The 23,388-nt window shown below is 32.5% G+C and overlaps 2 protein-coding genes and 1 pseudogene across 2 annotated transcripts; 1 reads left to right on the plus strand and 2 right to left on the minus strand.

Moving 5' to 3' along the window:
• Positions 1 to 5,359: 5,359 nt before the first annotated feature.
• Positions 5,360 to 8,933, plus strand: LOC143569612 (protein IQ-domain 26-like). Its single transcript, XM_077055481.1, has 3 exons — positions 5,360 to 5,710; positions 6,645 to 6,830; positions 8,343 to 8,933. The coding sequence occupies exons 1-3, from the start codon at positions 5,360 to 5,362 to the stop codon at positions 8,931 to 8,933; spliced, it is 1,128 nt and encodes a 375-aa protein (XP_076911596.1).
• A 3,729-nt stretch (positions 8,934 to 12,662) lies between these two features.
• On the minus strand, positions 12,663 to 15,236 carry LOC143569595 (profilin-2-like). The gene is made up of 4 exons (XM_077055470.1): positions 15,024 to 15,236; positions 13,197 to 13,334; positions 12,929 to 13,072; positions 12,663 to 12,849 (listed from the first exon to the last, which is right to left on the minus strand). Exons 1-3 carry the CDS (start codon positions 15,144 to 15,146, stop codon positions 12,938 to 12,940), a joined length of 396 nt encoding a protein of 131 aa, XP_076911585.1. The 5' UTR covers positions 15,147 to 15,236; the 3' UTR covers positions 12,663 to 12,849; positions 12,929 to 12,937.
• A 2,094-nt stretch (positions 15,237 to 17,330) lies between these two features.
• On the minus strand, positions 17,331 to 18,654 carry LOC143569596 (profilin-1-like; annotated as a pseudogene).
• Positions 18,655 to 23,388: the final 4,734 nt, after the last annotated feature.

The following is a 23,388-nucleotide window of genomic DNA, read 5'->3' on the forward strand; positions in this document are numbered from 1 at the left end:
GAATGCTCTTACATCATAAATTAAACACCATCGACCGAATTTACTAAGTCCAAGCCTCGTATTTCATATGACACTAAACATCATGTTCAAAACTTACCATAAAACAAACATAATGTATTGCATCAAAAATAAAATGGCCTAAAACACCATGTCCGGTATTTCATAATTCATATGAGCTAAAACACTACGTTTGTTTCTAAAGTGTGAGCAACAACCATTATATTCATATATAATTGTGTATAAAACACCAAGGATGCAAATACACATACGTAGCTTTGCCTAACTTTGTGGTCATTCTACATTATATTTTATTATAAAGTTTATATCAAAGTAAGTTAATGTTATTTTGTTACGAGTGATGAATTATTTTTGAAGTTTGGAATATGGGTGGGGTAAGGCAATACTAGAAACAAATGAGGGAAGGATAGAAGGTTTCACAATATTGGCATGGTTTTATGGTTAACAAGTGAACAAAAACACAACATAATTGATTTGCTACCTCTTCCTTCATCATATCAATCACACCACCAACAACTTAAGTTGCTTTGTTTTTGGACATGTTACTCCCTCAATCTAGCTTCCATAACTTCCAAACACTTTGGAATTTAGGTTTTAGAGTTATTAAATTAATTTTATAAATATCTCTAAGTGTTTCTAGGTATAAATATCGTTATAATACTATATATTTAAAGTGGTGGCCGTTATGAAATATACCACACCACTTTACATATCATTTGATGCAGATTTAAAATAAAAAGAACATGTTGAAAGAGTGGTTAGTTAGTTCACCGGAAATTAAATGCTTGGTCTCAGGTTCGGGCTCCCCTAGCCCACCCACCCCCCCCCCCCCCTCTTGCAAGACTGAACCATCCCTTCGAGTGGTCTTATTTCCTGTTTTATTAAAAAGGAAATCAGAAAATTAACTAGAAACATTTGCACAATTTTACATCATGATTTTATTAAATTATGACATGTTTTTTAAGGTAATGTTTTGATCGTATTACGACATTATTTTTTTGTTTTTCTTTTTGGTACTATAGTGAGTGCCAGTATTGTATTGGTATTGTGGCGAACCGAGCTAATAGCAACCAAATTCTTGCCACATCCCCAAAGCACGTAGTTGAATCCCATTAGTTATTATATTTTTTTTAAATGAAATCTCAATTCTCCCTCCTAAATTTTGTTTCACACCCTCGCAACTACATCATACACGCCATATCACTAACGAGGCATTGCCCCATCGTCCAAACGATCCTCGACCACCCCATATTAGTATCACCGAATAACGCTCCACATATATCGTACCAACCGTTTTGAACGGAATCAACACGTTTGTACTTTAAACAAAATCGGATAACAAAGAAAGAAAATATCAAATACCTATATCATATGGTTAACAACTAAAACATACATAGTTTCGCTATATATTATAATCATGTGTGTATAGTTCTTATGTTATCCATAATTAATGTTCCTTAAAAAAACATGTCCATGATAATAATGAATAAATGGACAAAAAGTTTGGGCCAAATATTTTCATGTGAAGAAACTTATTACCGAAATGTTATGTTTTATCTTAAATAGTGTATAAAGCATTGGTGTGTGAAATGGTACCATACGAAAATGGACATGCATGATGCATGTATACATTATACATATGTTAGTGTTTATATGTACATGCATGGGTGTGTATACAAGTACATATCTAAATTTGTGTATAGGGAAACATTCACAAGGTGATGTTGGAGACAAAAGACACTAGTGACTAGACTACCGGACCCAAGTACAACCCAAAGATTCTTTCTTGTATTGTTGCTTTATAAATTAAACATTATATTAGTTAAACTTTAAAAGATTAAATGCTTTATATTAATAACATACAAATAAACCCAATTTATGATTAGTTAATATTCTATTTGCTCTTTCTGTTATAAAGCTTTTCTTCATTATCATTTTCTAGATATAAAACATATTTATTGAAGTTCTATGATTCTTTTTGTGTATCTCAAGAAATAAATTTAACTATAACATGATTATATCTCTTAAGACCAAACTAAATATTTCGTGTAAGTGTGTTAAATGGGTCATGTTCGTAGGTCGAACGTTAACAAAAATCTTAAAAGCATACATGAAACCAAATACATGGATGCCTTTGTCCGGCTAAACACTTCACTCGAATCTTGAAAACTGACATGAACCAGAATACAACATGTCTTGTTCGGGCTAAAAACCCCATTTGGAGCCTCTTCTGCTTGGTTAACAATTTTAATTTGAGAAAAGGACTTTGATAAATGAATTTGCACTTGAAGTTGTGCCACATTCTTTGAGTGCCCTATTTTCTTATACTTGCTCAATGTGTTATCAAATTGTGTTGTTATATACATGGTTGGTTTGTTAATTTTGAATCAATTTGGAATTTGAAGTTACCTCTCTTTGAATTATATAGAATGTTAACATCTTATTCTATAATTAATTACTATTAAATGGTTGTTCATTTTATATTATGCTATATTAGTTTTTACATTTGTATAATTATCTGTCAATCCGTATAAAATTGATACGTTGACAATATATTTTGCTATCTCAACATTTACAACTGTATGACAATCTGTCATTCCATATTAAACGGAGATAGATATTCAAATTTGAGTTGTCATTCAGAACACGCTTTAAGGTCGGCTTATCAAAATTTGTGCCAATTTAATAGTTTATTCGTTTATCATTAATTTTAAGATGTAATGGCAAACTTTTTATTTGGTATTTTCGTAATTGCTTTGACCCGGTATATTTTTTTTCAAAATAAAGTCAACAAAACGTATATTTAGAATAACTTAAGTCAAAGCAAAGTCAGCATAGCTAAAATATTAAATATGTAAATATTAATTTAAGATTCGAGCAATCATCTTAAGTTTATCAGTCAGAAAAACCAACTGAAAAACTTATATTACTAACATCCTGTAGTGTTCTCTATTCTCCGTTCTCTAATTGTACTAAAAGTTTCATTTTTAATACATTTTGAATAAAATGTTTCATTTTCAACAAACATAAAGAAAAAAAATAGCTTTTTTTTTAAGTTTAAAATTTTATATATAATTTTTTTTTCTTAGAATTTCCTTAATTTTTATACAATTGAGCCACTTAACTACTTAAGTACACCCTTACCCTAATTGAACTTGTATTCTCAAATAATTATACGAAAAATAAACAATTGTTTTTTTAAAAAAAAAAAAAACACAACCATATAGTCTTACAATTTATTGTTTATTTTAAGTTTTATACCTTTAACATAAAATTCATCACAAAATTTTCAAATATTTAAATAGTATCAAATTTTCAAATATTTAAATAGTATCAAATTATGCATTAAACTTTTACCATTACTTTTTTTTCTTGGACCATTTTACCCCTACCCTCTCTAAACATCTACTATTATAATATACAAAAATAATTTTTGTGCCACATGAGACTATTTTTATGCCAAGTGGCACTTCAATTGAATCATCTTATTTGACCCTCCTTGTAATTAGTTTCCTTAATTTACGCATGAGTAATTTTTAATAACAAACTTCCTTAAATTTTAAGATTTTTTTTATTATTTCTTGAAATTAATTCTTATTTAGAAGATTAATTCTTCAATTAAAGCTACAAAGTACCTTATTTATTCATTATCATCTAGGTAAATCATATTTTCCCTTGGTCGATTACAACTCTTAGTTCTTGATGAGTTTTTTCACAATATACATGGTCACAATTAATTGATTAATTTGTATGCAAGCAGGGTTTTTGTAAACCTTTCATCTTCATCAATGTGTATCTTCGTATTGACTATTGTATTTAGGGTTCTTACACCTAAATTTGTGTTTGTTTTGGTATTATTTTGTATTGTAGTTAGGGTTTTATACCTAAATCATGTTTGATAGATTTGTGTGTTTGAATAGTTTTAATGCTCACCTGTAAGGCTATAATTCAATGTATATTATTTGCATACTTTTAATGTGTAGACGATGATGGTCAGCAAAAGATCAATGAATATTCTTTTAGAAAGTAATTATCAATAAACAACCGCCCCACCCAAGTGCTAACGACGGTACCAGCCTTATTTGATACATTTGATACATCAATCTATTTTAACCCAAACGTATTCTGATCATAACTGGTTTTGACCCGAACCCAACCTTATTATAAGAATTAAATTATAAGGTTTCAATTTATTTTTGTTGAGGCGTAAATAATGGATCTTTTGTTCAGATTATGAATCCATAGGTTTTGTATTACTGACTGCATCACAAGAGCACCACAAGTTTATATGTGAAAACTTTCTTGATAAAGCAATGTTTTTTTATCCTAATTCTACTAAGCCGAACAAAGTGTGCGAGATCAAGTGATTTTTAAAAATTTTGTCCATTTGGCTAGAGGCAAAATGGGCCAGTTTAAATTAGTTGGGATCAGTTTCAAAATAGTTTATATTGGTCTTTAAGCTATTATATAGAATCACAGTTAAAATAAATTTAAAGACTTTGAAAGTAAGATTTTATATTGTGCATTTATATTTGGAAAATACAACAAACGGGCATGCAAAGTGCAAAATATAATTTCAACAGCATAAGGGTAAATTCAAAAGGGTAAAAAGAGATAATCAAGTAAAGGCGCAAATAATAGCTACATTAAAAGGGCAAAGAACAACTTAAAAAGAATAAGCAACTAATATGAGGTTGGTATTAATGAGATACAGTATCATCGCAAGAGAAAAAATGAATAATATCCTTCCAAAATGTTAAGAGAAATTTCTTAGTTTTACGTAATATTTATGATGGTTTTTCTATAAATTGGTTCCACTCCATAGTAATTGAGCAAGTCCCTAATCTTTAAGTAGTACATGTGGAGTTTGTGATGAATGAGTATATGTTAGGTCTTGGAGTATTTGAATTCAATGGAAATTAGCGTGTTGCTGAGATGTGACTTGAACTCTTTTGGTTTATTAATGATAGTAGGTTTTTTTTGTTGGTAAAGAATAAGTTTTTCAGAGAATTTTAAATAACAAACGTAAATTTCCACTTTTTCGTTATTACATGAAATATGTGTTATTACAATCATAACAAACATATACGTTTTTTTTAATTATATTATTTTAATTTTCCAGCCCGTGTAATACACGGGTTTTTAATCTAGTGTATACATATACATAACACATATATATAAATACAATATATATTTTCTGTTGTGGACTTTTCCCTCTTAATAGAAACATTCAAAACATATTAGCTGTTAAACTATAAGTTTATATATTTATATTTATATATATAATAATTTTATATAAACTACAAAACCACTCTAACTTTCATTTGACCACCACCACAATATGGGTAAAATGTTAAGGTGGTTCAAAGCCTTCTTTGGTATTAATAATAATAATAATATCAAACCACCAGACTCTAATTCCGGTCACCGGAAAACCAAGATTCCAGCATGCATTGGCCGGTCACGTCGTGAACCTATCACTCCTCCGCCGGAGACTCATAATATTAATTATGTGGAGCAAAGTAGACGTGCAATTGCAGTGGCTGCTGCTACTGCTGCCGCCGCTGACGTGGCGGTTGCGGCGGCTCAGGCGGCTTATGCTTACGTCATCCTGACGAGTCAGTTACGAGTGACGGCCGGGTGCGAGAATTTGGCTGCTGTTAAAATACAGTCTGTGTTTCGTGGGTATTTGGTAATTATTATTATTATTATTATTGTTATTAGATGTATGATCAAAATTAAACTTCATTTCACTAATCATTTTGAAACTTGTAAACTAGTATACTCGGTTTGGTTTGGCTTAGCTCGGCTCGTGAAAAGCTTGAGCCAATTGGTGTATTGGCGAGTTGATTTGTTTTCTTGTTTTTAAATGTTTATATTTTGTTTTTTTACATATATTTTTGTATATGAAAACAAAAAAAATGGTGGTTATTTGGTAATTATTATTATTATTAATATTATTATTGTTATTATTATTAATAATATTTAATGATTTCGATTTATTTGCTGTTTGTTAAAGTAATGTGCCATCAAAACCGGATTATTAGATGTATGATCAAAATTGAACTTCATTTCGCTCATCATTTTGAAACTTGTAAAGTAGATTTGATTTGGCTTGGCTCGTTAGAAGCTCGAGTCAGCTCGTGTCTCGACGAGGCAACTCTTTTCTTTTTTTATTATTATTTTTTATTTTTTTACACATATAAAAGCTAAAAATAATATGATAGTCATGGTTGTTTGAGTTTTTGAAAACCATGTTGTTTCGTTCTTTGTTTTTTTATTTTTTTGGGTTTCGCTTTTTTCGGATTGCCAGCCAGGCCTATATATTTTTGTCAGTTGAGAACTAATTGATTATTATACATTTTTTAATAAAATATTTCGGTTACACTATTTATTAAATTATTTAAAATTCAAAAGTATAAATTTAAACCTTTTTGGTTTTAATAATTTCATGCAAAACCAATCGTTGATTTTTGTTTTGGTTTGGTATTTTGGGTTTCATGCACAACCTTATCGGCTCATATACAAACAAGTTGATTTCAATCGAACTTTCTTTGATCCGCTCACAACTTTCTGAACAACCATAATTAAAACTGAATGGGGTTATTTTTATTTCATGTTAATAGGCTAGGAAAGCATTAAAGGCACTGAAATCATTGGTAAAAATTCAAGCACTTGTGAGAGGTTATTTGGTGAGGAAACAAACGGTTCAAGATCTGCATGGGATGGAGGCTATGTTCAGAGCACGATCGAGTGTTCTTGCTCACAAATTTCGTCTTCAAAGTGATCAGTTTCACCCAAGAAGATCAACGGTAAGCACCCAATATGATGAATATGATGATTAATGTTTATATTCACTAGGGTTTTTCCGGTCATGTTTAGCATGGTTAATCACTTATTATAGTCTTGAGAAATGGCAAAACAAACCGGGCGTTGGGTGGGCTGGCCAGACTGTCTGCTTTTACCGGTTTGACGGTTTAAATTACCTAAATAATAAAGACGGTTCATGAATACAATATTTATACTATATTATAATACATATAATATAAGGAGGAAACAAAATATATTCACATTATTTTAAGTGTTCAAATAATTACAACTTTTTAAAATGTAGCATACAATCCTTTTAAAAATACTTTCGACTTTTAAACCAAATTTAATCCACAAAGTTTAAAGGGCCATAACGTTTTCATATATTAATATTTTTGATAACAAATTTACTTTGAAAAACAAGTATTATGGTATTACAATGGTATTTAATTCAACATGCACACACATATATGGTAATGATTATCAATGTTTGTATATCCTGTTGCATCGCGTGAACACTTTTTTAGTATGCATAAACTAATATTCCAAAACTTTGAAAATTATATATTATAAGGGGGTGTTTGGTACAGAGAAAAAAAATGAGAAGAAATGGAAATGGAAATAGGAGAGAAATGGAATTGGAAAGAAATGGAAATAGGTGGAGAATTGAAAATCATTTCCTTTGTTTGGTAGAATAGAGAAAAGAAGTGAAAATCATTCTCCTTCTCTCAACCTAACTCTTCCAGCTGCCACCAACTCCACCTTCTCCTCTCTCTCTCCGGCGACCGTTCTTCCTCCTCTATCTTCTTCTAATCCACCACGGCCACCAACCACTAAAACCACAGCTGCCGCCAACCACTCCGCCGCGATTTAGGGTTGCTAGTTGCGAACGGACGGACGCCGGTCGGAGTAGGACGCGACGGAGTAGGGTTCCGCCAGTCGGAGTAGGACACGAACGGATGTTTTTGCCTACATCATCGCCGGAGTTGCTAGTTGCAACGCGACGGAGTAGGGTTCCGCCGTGCCGGACATCATCTCCGGTCGGAGCAATGGAAATAATACCATACACACTTTTTGCCTACACCGAGAAGACAGATGAGTAGAGCAGAGAAGCGATGGTGGCTCACAGAGAATTCCATTTCTCTTCAAAATGGAGAGAATTGGATTTCTCAATTTTTTGCCTACACCCAATTCCCAGAGAAATCCAATTCTCCCCCCAATTCTCTACCTAATTCTCCCAAACAATGGAAATCCAATTCTCCACCCTCTTTTCTCTCTACCAAACACCCCCTAAAGGTTAAATGTTGATTTTGTTTACATGGTTAGCTCCAGGATTCAAATCGAGCTGATCCGTTAAACTACTAACCATGAAAACCAAATCGTGAAACGCAACATATGAATCTCAAACTAGCAAAACCGATTTCTTTGCTTTATTTGAACAATTCGAACGATTTTAGCGTTTATTTAAACATTTAATACTCAACTTTTTTCCTACTTTTATCAAAAACTTGTAGAGGGAGGCTAGTGAAGGTAAGAGTAGAAGAATTTCATCTTCTTTTCAAATCCCTAATGGTGAAAGGCCCAACCCTATTGAGTTAGGCCATGAAGATCCCAAATCAAGACTAATAGGAGCCAACACATGGGCTTGGGCCACAGACCAAACACCAACCCCATCGCAGACTAACCCGCGCCATCTCTCGATGCCTGATTCATCAAACCTTCATGAGTTCGAGCCTCGCTACTCCACAGCCCACAACACCCCTCGTTTTGCGTACTCATGCGGGCCCGAAGATTACGGGTCGTTATATCATGGGCTTTCCAAGGATGATTCTTACGCGAGCCACCCGGGTTACATGGCTAACACCAAGTCTTTTCGGGCTAAGGTTTGGTCTCGTAGTGCACCAAAGCAAAGGCCAGAGTTTGGGCTTGGGGTCAAGAAGAGTGATGGGCCTACTAATGTTGAATGTGGGCTATTGGAGAAGTCAAAGTCAAAGTCAAAGTCACCTTCAATGCTTAAAAACAGTTTCAAGAATTATGTGATGGATTGGAAAGTCCTCAAAAAGCGAATGTGTGATTGGAGAAAAAAAAAAGGTTTTATATTTTAATTTTAATGGGAGGAAAATTCTGCAATTTAGGTTGAATTCAATGTTGATTATGAGAATTAGCATTGGACTAAATAACTTTATGTCATTTTAGTATTGACAAAACAAATTATCATATATTATCTTTAACTTACTATTAAAATGCAACTTTATATCGTTAGACTATAACATTTTAATTTAATATATAGTTTTTTTCCTGTTAAATTTGTGTGTATAGGTTTTTAAGTTTGACTTAGTCTAACCTTTGCACTTTACAATTATAAAATATATGAATAACAATAGCTAATATACATAAAAGGAAAAAAATATATATCTTGATAAGAATTTAATTCATGTATAAAACTTTTGGATGAATATTACTATGTTTTAAATCTGTTTATAGATATAGATGACTGATGATAAATGATGACAGGTTAGCTTACATACTTAAAAAAATAGTGTATACAGGTGCCTAGCCCTTGATGATTCCTAGTATATGGGCGTATATTAGCGCTTCATTGTATACATACATATAATGCTAGGTGATTCCTATAATACATGTGTATAGCCCTTGACGATTTTTCGTATACGAGTGTGATTGTTTAATAAAGCAGGCCCTTAGCGCGTCCCATATCAAGTTAGGGTGGGATTTCATATTGTTAGTACGCACATACCTAAATGATTGTTTATAAGAGAGTTAAGAATTAATCAATTAATCAAACAACAAAACCGGATTTAATAAAATCTTATGTTATCAGAATCTGACCCAAATATGAACCCAATTAACCCTCAAAAATGTGGCAGTAGTTCTTTTGTTGTGATGTGATGATTATTTTGTTTTATTGTTTGTAAGGAATAGTGTATAAGAATGTTATTTGACTGTTCAATCTTAATTTTTTTCTATTAAAGTCGTTCAATTATTGATACTACTTTATAAGGTCATATGCACTGGGGCTTGGGTTTGGGTGATTTGGGGCGATATTGGGCGAAATGGGGTGGGGGCGGGGTGTTATTATCGCCTGGGTGAAAAAAATAATAATATTATTATTATATTATATGTTGTGTGTATATATATGTATATGTATATGTATATATGTATATATTTATATGCAAAATGAATCCTAGAGACAACCCGAACCAACCAAACCACCCATTCCCTCCTTTCGGTCAACACCATGGTTCGCAAAACCAACCGAACGTGAACTTACAATGGAACCCGATGAACCTAAACCAACCGAGCTATCCGTTTCAATTTCCCGACCCGAACCTAAACATGTACGCCAACCGAGCTATATGTTTTTTATATTTTTAGTTATGTATTTTTTTTAGTTATGTATTTTTTTGTATTTCTTTTTCATATTAATGCATTTTTATTTAATTATAAAAAGAAAATAATAAAAAAATATATTGTGGGCCCAACTTGTAGCCCCTACACCATTACACCCCAAAAACAAATTCGTCCCCTTTGCTGACTGGGCGTCACGTGTCACAATTCACCCCCATTTGTAGCTCCTCCACTACACATAGCCTAACCGATAAGAATATTATTTGGTTTCACTTGTACCATATTTAGAAAAAAAGTGAATAACAAATATAAAGTATATTTTTTTTTGAAAAAAAATGATATCATTTGCTATTTAACTCTTAAAAAAATTACTGTTAGCTTACAAAGTTAAAAAAACTGTAGCCACTCACTGAGTTTCTGTCATATCTAATCTAACTTTTAACTATACTATTAAAACAAGACATATTGTTCATAGCGTATTTAACTAGGTCCTTTTTCTTATTATTATAATCTATGACTCGTTTTTCGGCAATAAGGTGTTGTAAACTTATAAAAAATAAATTATTATGTGATACAAGTCTTGAATCCAAGGCCTCATTTCACCAACTCCACTTAAATAATAATTGTCTTATATATTTTTTATTTTAACATACATAAATAGGCCTTCTATTTTAATAAAACCAAAATTAAATTTAATTGTTGACATTTCTATAATTCATAATATACAAATTATATAATATTCAAATGATTTATATCTTTTTTTCTTATTCTTATTGACCAAAATTAAATAATTATTATGTTTTAATTATGAAAAATTATTCGTTTTTATAAGTATGACATTTACAATTCATTAAAATATATAATGCGCGGGCGAGGGCACACACACATACACACACACAATATATATATATATATATTACGTTTTTTTTTATTTTCTATCCGTGTGAAACACGGGTAACTAACCTAGTAGTTTCATTTAAGTATCATAAAATAAAAAGTGGATATGTCTAGTCCTTTTTATATATTTTAATTTCTTAATTTAATTATTTAAAGTATAAAATAAAATTAAATGTAAAATTTATTTTGTTTGTGTGTCATCCTGAGGACTCAACACCCGTTTGTTAGAAGGTATAGGCGAACTATCAAAACTCAAAATATCAAATATTAGTATATCATTGTATCACAATTGTGTTACACACAGTGGTTTTGTTAGCTAATAAACTATGGTATAATGTCATTATCACTATCGGGTCGGTCATATACAAATATATAATGACACGTTGATAAACATTCCATATTGATAATATTTCATATTATGTCAACTTTTACATATGTATTATATGTCTATCCGTATTATATAGAGTTAAATTTTTAATTCTAAGCTGTCATCTAGAACACAATATCAATATAATGCCATGTTACAAAAATGTCAAATCAAATGATTTATCGCTTATCATCATTTTTGGAACATAATGCTCGCTATGAAACAACAAACTTTACATTAGAAGTTAACCCGGTTCCGGTTCGTACCCGAAATAACCGGTTCCACCTGGTCTTAGCATTTAGTGACATGCAGTCTTTGAAAACTAGCCGTTGGAATTTAGGACCGTTGGAACCGGTTTTTGAGGTCTCAAAACTATATAACATGATTTTGAATCAATTGTTTTACCACCCAAGTCAAAAACGCCAAAAAAAACTTATCGGTTTACACTCGTTTTACAATCCCGACTTACCTACACCTCCATAATGAACCCATTTCTCGGTCATAACACACAAGTCATAATGAACCCAAACCTCGGGGCATCTTTGTGTATCGATGGCCATAACAACATCATCGTTGGTTGCCATTGCTTGCCGGTTTAATCGATATTGCGATTTAAAGTGTGTTTTAGAGTTAGAGAAGTGGTTTATCAAGTCCTAAACTTAACATAGCTATATAGCCGTTGAAATCGGTTCCCAAGTACAAAAGGAATACCCGGTGTACTCAGATTTCGAGTATAACCCGTACCCAATTCCTACCTTACCCGGTTCCACTGGATTTTTATATTTTCTTATCGAATCGGGTCGGATCCGGTTCCTACCCCGTTCTTGACTAGAACCGGTTCCAGTTTGTACCCGATTTCAAAATATCAGTTCCTACCCGGTTCTAAGTTTTAAAAATACTCGATTTGTGCACGTCTAACCCTTAATAGTTAAAGCACAATACATAGCTATGGTTACTTAGTTATCACATTTTTATCAGTTCAATATTACTCAAACAAGAGAAGTATAAAGTTAGCTTGCAAGCTCAATCTCTTTAGGTTTCAAGCAGAATTTACATTCAAACGATTACTATAAAGTAGCAGCTAACCCATTTTAATCAAAATTTTTTTAATAAAAATGGAAATTTGAAGGATTAATAAAACAATATGGTTATAGAACTTATAGCATATTGACCTAGTAGCCAACAAAGTGTAACCAAACCACCACCAAATGTTACACAAGCAAAGTTGTAATTTATATTAATACAAGAGATCCCAAACCAAATGAAGAGATTAATCAACATACCACTCCAAATAATAAAATACAAGGAAAAGTTTGATCAAATCAAAGATTGTTTATATTTTCAACCACCTGGTCCACAACTTTAATAATAACTAGTACTGTATCATTTTCCTGCAAGTTATTCAAACTTTTAGTAAACCAATAAGCAGTTTTTTAACCGGTAAGAAAGACGACGGGATGGGAGACGTACATGACCAAATTAAAAACCCTGATCGATGAGATAGTCACCGAGCCTTTCAACAATCATGTTGCATTGGCCTGGAGCCATGGGTTCATCATAGATACCAATTATTAAAGACATTCCTGTCTTTTTAATAGTAGCACCTCCCGGTCCCTGTAGTTAACAACAATAAAACTAGTTTAAATATAGCCACTAAAAACTAAAATGTTTTTAATGTGGTTATCACACTTCTTAACATATATGTGCGTGTGCGCGCCCAATATTATAGATTGATCACCTTTTTCCCACGAATCACAACCCCTGGCTCTCCTTGAATAACCATATACTTGGTGCCACCAAGGTATAAACCGGTTGGTGCAAGAGAACCGGGCTCATTGAAGTCGTTTATGATATAAGTTATTTCCTCGGGCTTGACCTGCAGCATTAGCCAAGAAATATGTGAACTACTTGCAAATTATGAAAAATACATAAAAAGTAATCGACTATGTCGCATTTACAAGTGTAGAAAATTATTTCAACTTTGTAAGTGTTGGGAAATAACTCAATAAGGCAACTGTCAATAAAAAACTTCATAGATTTTCGTTAAAACAGCACACAGGTCCTAATTTTGAACCAGAACTACATGAGGCGCGCCTTTTAGTCCCTAATGCGTTTTCTCGAGACACACCTTCAAGAAATCCCTTCAAACCTTACAGTTTTCCATATTTAAGTGAATGCCAAAACCAAGCTCTAGACTTTTAATATTTTAGTGAATGTCTTTTGATTTTGCATGATTAAATTCCTAAACTTTATTAGAAAACCTTTTCATTATCTTTAAAAGTCCCAAGGATTTAATCATACAATATATGGAGGTAGTAAAGTCTCTAAAGATTTAAGTAATTTGTCTACGCTTTCAACTTGTATGTTCTAGTGACTGGTTAAACTTTAGCTTAATCCATCCACAGAGTAACCAGATTTTTTATTCCATTTAATCGAAAAATAATTATTCTCATCCAAATAAGCTTTTCTATAATGTCTCGTTCAGTTTTACTCAGATCCTATTATTTTCGTATAAATGAAAAAAAAACTGAAACACGATTACATTGTTATGTGTCTAAAGTTGCCAATATTTTCTACCAGATTGATTAGATTTAAACAGATTATGTCTAAGGGTGTAAATGAGCCAAGCTGCTTGCGAGCTACTTGAGATCGGCTCGCAAAAAGCTCGAATCAAGCAAAACTTAAACGAACCTGAGCCTGAAAGTAAACTTGTTTAATAAAAGAGGCCGAGCCCGAGCCCAATCTGAGCTCAAAAGTTAAATGAGCCCGGGCTCGAGCTTGATAAAGTACTCACTAGCCGAGCTTTTGAAAAACATGGCTTGAAACTTTGAAAAAGAGCTCGGCAATTAAACGAGTCGAGCTCAAGCCTAATCACATCAAATCAAACAAAACTCCGCCTCATTAAACCCTAACATCAACAACACATCATCACAGTCATCGATTTGACCAAATCAACCACACATAAACACCAATTTCAACAATTTTTAACCAAATTGATTAAATTTAAACAGATAGGTCTAGGGGTGTAAATGATTCAAGATCGGGCTTACAAAAGGCTCGAATCAATCCGAGCTTATATAATAAGCCCGTGCCTGAAAATAAGTTTATTTAATAAACGAGCCCGAGCTTCACTTATCGTGCTCACGTGCCTACCATTTATATCATCTTTGATTTAATATGTATTTCATTAATAAACATTATTAATTTATTATATATAAAAAAATATAACTAAATAATATATATTGTGCAATCGATAAAACCATAATTAAAAATATCTATATAAATAACATTAAATATATATAGATTACTTGATAAATAATATAATAAACGAGTCGAAGCAAACCGAGCTCAGCCTTAGAACTCGAACTTGAAAAACAAGCTCGAGGCTAGTAAGTTCAAATCAGACAAAACTCCGCCTCGTTAAACCCTAACATCAACAACGCATCATCTCAGTCAACGATTTGACCACACACATAACAACGATTTCACCATAACAAATCAACGGTACCAATTCAAGTCAGATCCGAATCAAAATCGGAGTTAAAACAAATAAAAACTATTAGACCTGAGGAAACGTGGCCGATTGGGCCCAAACGACGCCGTCGTGACCGAGAATAGCGGCGGAAGAGAGGTGGTTGCCTTCGATCTCGCACATCAAGTGGTCATCCACGTACGCTTGCCACGACATCTTCTTCCGATTGTTTTTGTTTTGTGATTTACAAATGCTTATTATTATTATTATTATTGTGACCAAAAGAAATGTTACAAGGTGGATTATTATAGGGTTGAGAAAGTATAGATTATTATTATTATTATTATTATTATTATTATTATTATTATTATTATTATTATTATTAGTGTTGGTATGGACTGGTCATGGCCCCAGTCACCAAATTTGGCACAAATGTCTTTTAAAAGTGTATGATATTTTATTTTAATGTTTGTGAACTAAAAGATATGCACATTCAAAGTCATTAAATATATGCATTTATATAACATTTTTTTAATGTCCAATGAAAACTAAATTAAATTCAAACAAGTTACACTCACGCCGGCATAGCAAGATACTAAAACCCGGCCCAAAAACAAGAAACATCGAAGCCTATTACAATATCGCATACACTAAAAGCGGACAGCTGAGGAGACAGCTTGCCAAACTTGTTGGGTTAAACCACATGAGATAAAATATGTTTCAATTCAAGTTTCTTTCAAATTATATCAAACTCTTTCCTCACTAAGCTTAATTTTTGAATATCCACCTAAATCTCTTTCTAAATTTACGTCATTGACTACAATGAGACTTAAACTCTCGATATAATTAGAAGATACATTTTTACACGTCATGATATCACTAAGCTAGAATTCATAGTTTCCCTCTTATTAATACAACACACACATGATTTTCTTTTATATGAGTATAGATTATTATATATTTTAAAAACATGTTTTTTTCGGAAAGTAGAAATCATTGTGTGAAATTTTGCCTTTTATCATTATAATGCATTGGTGTCATTATAATTGTGTTGTTTTACCATTATTTTTGTGTTGTTTTATCATTACAACTGTATAGTTATATGATAAAACAATATAATTAAATTATAATTGGTAATTAACATAGTTACATGATTAAACAACACAAAACTAAATTGACTTGTATATCCGTTCATACACTATGTTAGTTCCTTTTTTATTAAAAATCAACTTTTTAGTTAACTAGCACCACTTATTTTTCATAAAAACTTATAATAATGATGATAATATATTTTGTGTTGGTTGTAATTGACCATTTCTTTTTCTAGAAAATTAACAATAGAGATTTGAGGTCCCCGTCACTTTGTAAAAGATGGATTTGAGTTATTTGAATGGCATAATCAACACCAAAATATTCCCCACACATTATTCTCTAATATATTTGTATTTATGACATCATATATTGGTTTTGATCTTTCTAAGATATCCAATCCCAAAGATTTAACATGATACTAGAAACCATATATATTATTGAAAAATATTATATCTTACTTGTTTTATAATGAAAGGCTTCTTAGTGCCCATACATATATACGTGTAGTATACAAGATTACAAGTTGATGAAAAAAGCCACCACATATCATGAATAGGATGCTGTCTTCATCATTGCTTTGCAAAGGCTCACCACTACGCTACATGATATGTTGTACCTTTTATTCCTTTAATTTGAGAAAAGCAAAAAATGAATATGAATAAATAAATCAACTATAAACATATTTCATATTAAATTATATGTTTGTATTATAAACTAGATTAAAATCCGATGTATTACACCAACTGAATTCGTATGACATGTAACAACCAAAGTTACTTATTTGTTATAACAAGATTAAATTAAAAAAGTTTATGTATTTATTTTATGTTCCCGTGTCATATGTTTTGAAATAAACCAAACATCAATAAAAATAAGAAAAAAAATTATACATGCTTATACATTCTACTATTATAACACATTATGATGAAACACAAACTTAAAAATAGATCGCAAACTTGTTTTATGCATTTTTTATTACAGTGATAAAAACCGGGTACAAATGAATGATTGTTGTTTGCATTATTACGGTGATTAAAACTTAGGTGGCGTATATATGCTCACGTATAAATATATCTAATTAAGATTATTATTCTCATGCTTTTCTGTAATAAATGTATCGACAACTTGTTAAGTTATAAGTAAAATATTAATGCATAAATTTTTTTTGCTTCATTGATGTTTCCATCAACCAAACAAACAACAGAAAACAAAGATATGAAACACATTTGTATCATAAAGAAAATAGAAAAAGGTACAATGAAATTTCTCTTATTTACATAATTGTCACATAGAGTAGATAATATCCAACTTTTGAACATATTTGAATAACAAGTTATTGAACTTATCGATTCGTGAATAACGGTACAAATAACCTGGCATGTAACAAGGAAGCGGAGATCCTAGCTCCCAAAAAACAGTGAAAAAAACCGTTTGTATCCTCGTATTCAAGACTATAGACACATAAGTACTACGAGTAATGATAACATCTTGAATCACATGCCCTGGTCCACGAGATAATCACCCAACCTTTCCACAACCATGTTGCATTGACCGGGAGCTACAGGCTCTTCGTAAAGCCCAAACACAATGGCTTGACCGGTTTTCTTTATACAAATCCCTCCAGCTCCCTGTAGTTTTAAACATTATTTACCCATTTGACCAACTAAAGATAAAAGCTAACACATATCAACCAGGCCTGTCCCCGAGAATCCTAAAAATTTATGGGCCCAGAACAAATTAATAAAGTAAACAAGTTGAAATTACCTTCTTTCCACGGACAACAACTCCAGCCTCGCCTTGTAGCACCATGTACTTTGACCAGCAAGAAATAAACTAGTTGGGGCAAGGGTACCGGTTTCATCGAATTCTTTGATGATAGCTTTAATTTCCTCGGGTTTAAACTGCATATAAAATGATTACATGAAATAAAAAAAACCTATAAATTCGGTTCACTTACAGTTTGTTATTTGAGTTTAAAATTTTTGGGTTGAAATAAAAAAAAAACCCAAAATAATGAATTTGGAACTAAATCATTTTGTTAACTAATTAATTATTATAATTTTGGGCTAACATTTCTGATATACACATATATTAAATTCTTATAAATTAATTAAATAAAAAATGAAAATCTATAAATTTGGTTAGTTTCTTCAGCTTTTTTGGTTTTGGTATTTTCAGTATGTGTTCGGCTTGGTTTCCGTTTTCCGGTTCCGCCATTGGAATTTGAAATATTTGGACCGATATAAAAAATTAGCCAAAACAATGAATTTGTATCTAAATCATTTTGTTAACTAATTTATTATTCTACATTTTGGAAAAGGTATCTGATTTTATTAAATTCTTATACATTATTTAAACCATAAATGAAAATATATAAATCCGGTTTGTTTGTTTTTTTTCCAGTTTTTGTTACATGCAAGACAAAAACCAAATAGTCGGTTTTTGTTACGGGTTTCATAAAATGAAGACAAACCTGAGGAAAGGAAGTGCTCTTAGCCCAGAACGTGCCGTCAACACCAAAGATAGCGGCCGAGCTAAGGTGCTGACCGCTGCCATCAATGTCACACATTAAGTGGTCATCGACATAAGTTTGCCACGACATTTTAAGACAGTTTTTATTTGAAAATTGTACGATTTGTTAATAATTTGCAAGTGTGAGATTTAAAGTTGAATTTAAGGTTTGTTTGAAGAGAAGCGATGTTGTCGTTATTGTTGATGGTTTGTATTTTATTGCCTATAAATATATTATGTTTCGCCTTTGTTTAAGGACAATGTGTTACCAAAATAGATATGAAATGATCCTTGTAACATGAGTACATGACAACTAGTTGTTAAGAATAATAACTTTATATATGGTTAGCTATGTAGTTGATATCGCCGATATATCAGTGATATATCAGTTATTGATCTTTGGCGATATATAAATCAGAATATTGGTTCATAATATCGGTACCGATAATAATATCAATGATACCGATCGATATTTGACCGATATATCACCGATACACCCGATATTAGTGTTTTAAGTCTTAATTATCAACTTTTAGTGTTCAATGTTAGTGTTTTAAGTCTTAATCAATTCTTACTTTGCTACGATTGTTAGTGTTTTGCAATTTGCAAAAGGTTAAAATGTTCATGGTATGAGACTATATTGAATTATTAGTGTTAAATTGCTATATATATGAATTTTACATGATATTAAAATTAACGATATCCCACCGATATCTCAAATATCGGTCTTTGACCGATATCCGATATTTTTCCGCATTAACGGCTTAGATGGTTAGTGATGTTAAAATAAAATAATTTTATATATTTACAAGTTTAAAGTAAGGGTGTAAACAAGCCAAGCCACTCACCAACTACTCGAGATCGGATTGAGAAAAAGTTTGAAACGAACCAAGTTTTTTCAAGCCCTTGAATGGGAAGCTCACTTAGGCTCGTTTAAGGTATTGCATGAGGTCGAACTACACTTTGGTTCGTTTAAGGTTTTTCTTAAACTATATAAAAATAACTAGAAAGGTATATAAGTTAATTAATTAATAAAAAATGAGTCAAACCTGAGCATGATAAAAAGGGCCCACGATCTAAGCAGCTCGAGCTTTAGAGAGAGTTCGAAACGAGCCGAGCTCGAGCTTGAGAGCTCGTAAGTCAAAATGAACCGACTTGAGTCTAGTCAAGCTCGGACTTGACTCAACTCGTTTGCACCAACAAAAATAGCTTCAATAAGATATTGAAATCGACGGATCACACCAACAAAAGTAGCATCCTCTGTAAACGTCCTTTTCTGACATACTGGAATGCGAATAGGCAATTACACTCTTCTAAGACGTGGATATCACTAGCAATACATCAATACCTGTATCTTTTTTACCGACACCTAATCTATTCTATTAACTAACACCACCTAACCGAACACTACACCATTTTGTTAAGAGAATGAGAGGAATACACCTCACCACCGCAACTGTTGTGGTTTAATGTCCTGGGCACCACCACCATCCACGTCGGCATCGCACCCCCCCTCGTTATCGCCTCCTGGTCAACATCTATAGACCATACATAATTCTCCCACTCATCTATGTCACTTCAAGTGTTTTAGTTATTATGCTTGTATGCTACTATTCAAGTTCAGCATATGTACGTTTAATATTTGCGATCAAATATATATTATTGTTTTAATATTAGCTCTAATTATAACAAGATTATTGAAGTAATAATTGAACTTTATTATATCTAAGAGACAAGAGAGTGAAGAGATATATGTGAATTGTTAGTTCTACCGGGATGGATAACTTCGTTACAAATACATGCTATTTATAATATCAAATCTACTATTCAAAAAGTAAATCTACCGACAATCTCAACTATTATATTTCATTTGGAGTGTTTGTGTGAATAAAGGTGTTTGACAATTGTGTCATCCATCATTCATCAATAATTCATAACACTCCCCCTTGTATGACACCATTTCAAAACGTCGGGGTCTTGAAGTACTGCCTCATTAAAAACCTTGCTAAAGGAAAACCCAATGGGAAAAAACTTTAGCTAAGGGAAAAAGAGTGCAGTATATAGCTCCCCCTCAAATTGCAGGTCGTTACATTGTTCGTACATGGCGCATGCCAATATCATGAACATGTTTCCTGAATGTTGCTGTGGGAAGTGCTTTTGTGAAAAGATCAGCTGAGTTGTTGCTGGACTGGACATATCTCATTTCAACCTGATTGTCTTTAATAAGGTCTCGAGTATACTCAAAGTATCTTGGTGGTATATGCTTTGTTCTGTCACTTTTGATATATCCTTCCTTCATTTGCGAGACACAATTATCTTCATAGATAGGAGTTGAAATTCGATCTTTCTCTAGTCCACAAGAAATCAATATGTGTCGTGACATAGATCTTAACCATACACATTCTCTTGAAGCTTCATGCAATGCAATGACTTCAGCATGATTTGAAGATGTTGCAATGAGTGTTTGTTTCTGAGAACGCCATGAAATCGCAGTTCCTCCATTCTTAAATACATATCCAGTTTGAGATTTTGCTTTATGGGGATCAGATAAATAACCTGCATCTGCATAACCAACTAACCCTTCTTTTGAATCGTTAGGATAAAATAAACCTAAATCAACAGTTCCTTTTAAATACCGAAAAATATGTTTAATGTCATTCCAATGTCTTTTAGTAGGGGATTAACTGAATCTTGCCAATAAATTAACTGCAAAAGAAATGTCAGGTCTTGTACAGTTAGTAAGATACATAAGTGCTCCAATTGCACTGAGGTATGGTACTTCGGGACCAAGAATCTCTTCATTATCTTCGCAAGGACGAAATGGATCATTGTCAACATTGAGTGATCTAACAACCATCGGTGTGCTTAAAGGATTTGCTTTGTCCATATTGAAACGTTTTAAGAGTTTCTCAGTATAAGTTGACTGATGCACAAGTATCCCATTATGCATATGCTCAATTTGTAAACCAATACAATATTTGGTTTTTCCAAGATCTTTCATTTCGAATTCTTTCTTTAAAAGAGCAATTGCTTCATTAATTTCTTTTTTGTGTCCCAATTAAATTTAGATCGTCAACATACACAGCTATGATCACATATCCTGATGTTGTCTTCTTGATGAAGACACATGGACAAATAAGATTATTTGTGTATCCTTTGCTTATCAAATAATCACTCAAACGATTGTACCACATCCTTCCAGATTGTTTCAGTCCATACAAGGATCTTTGTAATTTGATGGAATACATTTCCTTAGGCTTTGAGCTTATTGCATCGGGGAGTTTAAATCCTTCGGGAATTTTCATATAGATGTCACTATCTAGTGATCCATACAAGTAAGCTGTGACAACATCCATAAGGCGCATCTCTAAATTTTTAGAGACTGCTAAGCTGATTAAATATCTAAACGTAATAGCATCCATGACAGGAGAATACGTTTCTTCATAGTCAATTCCTGGCCTCTGAGAAAAACCTTGAGCTACAAGTCTTGCTTTATATCTTGTAACTTCATTTTTCTCATTTCGTTTTCTCACAAAAACCCATTTATATCCTACAGGTTTCATTGACTTTGGTGTAATGACAATAGGTCCAAAAACCTTTCGATTGTTTAGTGAGTTTAATTCAGCTTGCATAGCATCTTTCCATTTGTTCCAATCTTGTCGATTTTACAATCATCTACAGATTTTGGTTCATGGTCATCATTTTCTTCCATGATATCGCTTGCCACAGAATAAGAAAATATATCATCAATATTTTCCATTTTATCTCGATCCCACATTATATGTGATTTACCATAGTTTATTGACAATTCTTTATTGGAATCATTTATTTCTTCCTGAGGAAATGTTATATCATTTATTCTTTCCTGAGGGAAGGTTTTGTCAATCATTCCTTCCTTAGGGTCAGTATCCTTCTCAGAACCCTTTCTTTTTCGAGGATTTTTATCCTTTGAACCGATTGGCCTTCCACGTTTTAAACGTTTTTGAGATTCATGAGGTGCATTATTATGGTTTTGCTTGCTTGGAATCTGAACTCGAGCTGGAGCATTAGCAGCTGGTATATGAGATTTAGTGACCCTGTTTATATCAGTAAATGCATCAGGTAACTGATTTGCAATTTCTTGTAGATGTATTATTTTTTGAACCTCTGTCTCACTTTGTTTTGATCTTGGGTCTAGGTGTAACAATGATGGCACACACCATGATATATCTCTTTCTTGCTATTTCATTTCTCCCCCTAATGTCGGGAACATTGTCTCGTTAAAATGACAATCAGCAAAACGTGCTGTAAATACATCACCTGTTAAAGGTTCAAGGTATCTTATGATGGAAGATGTTTCATATCCAACATATATTCCCAACCTTCTTTGGGGACCCATTTTTGTGCGTTGTGGTGGTGCAATAGGAACATACACAGCACAACCAAAAATTCTAAGATGAGAGATATTTGGCTCATTTCCAGAAACAAGTTGTGTGGGAGAGTATTTATGAATTGCACTTGGTCTCACGCGGATTAATGATCCAGCATGCATAATTGCATTACCCAAATAGAAACAGGGAGTTTTGTCCTCATTATTAATGGTCTAGCTATTAGTTGTAGGCGTTTGATCAACGACTCGGCTAAGCCATTTTGTGTGTGTACATGAGCAACAGGGTGTTCTACAACAATCCCCACAGACATGCAATAATCATCAAAAGCATGTGATGTAAATTCTCCCGCATTATCAAGCCTTACTCTTTTAATGGTATAATCCGGAAAATGTGCACGTAATTTGATAATTTTAGCAAGAAATTTTGCAAAAGCAACATTACGAGTCGATAATAAAGAGATATTAGACCATCTGCTGGATGCGTCT

This window comes from Bidens hawaiensis, unplaced genomic scaffold, assembly GCF_021521415.1.
Source record: "Bidens hawaiensis isolate Kalapana, Puna unplaced genomic scaffold, B.hawaiensis_p1.1 tig00024623_1, whole genome shotgun sequence".
Taxonomy (NCBI): Eukaryota; Viridiplantae; Streptophyta; class Magnoliopsida; order Asterales; family Asteraceae; genus Bidens; species Bidens hawaiensis.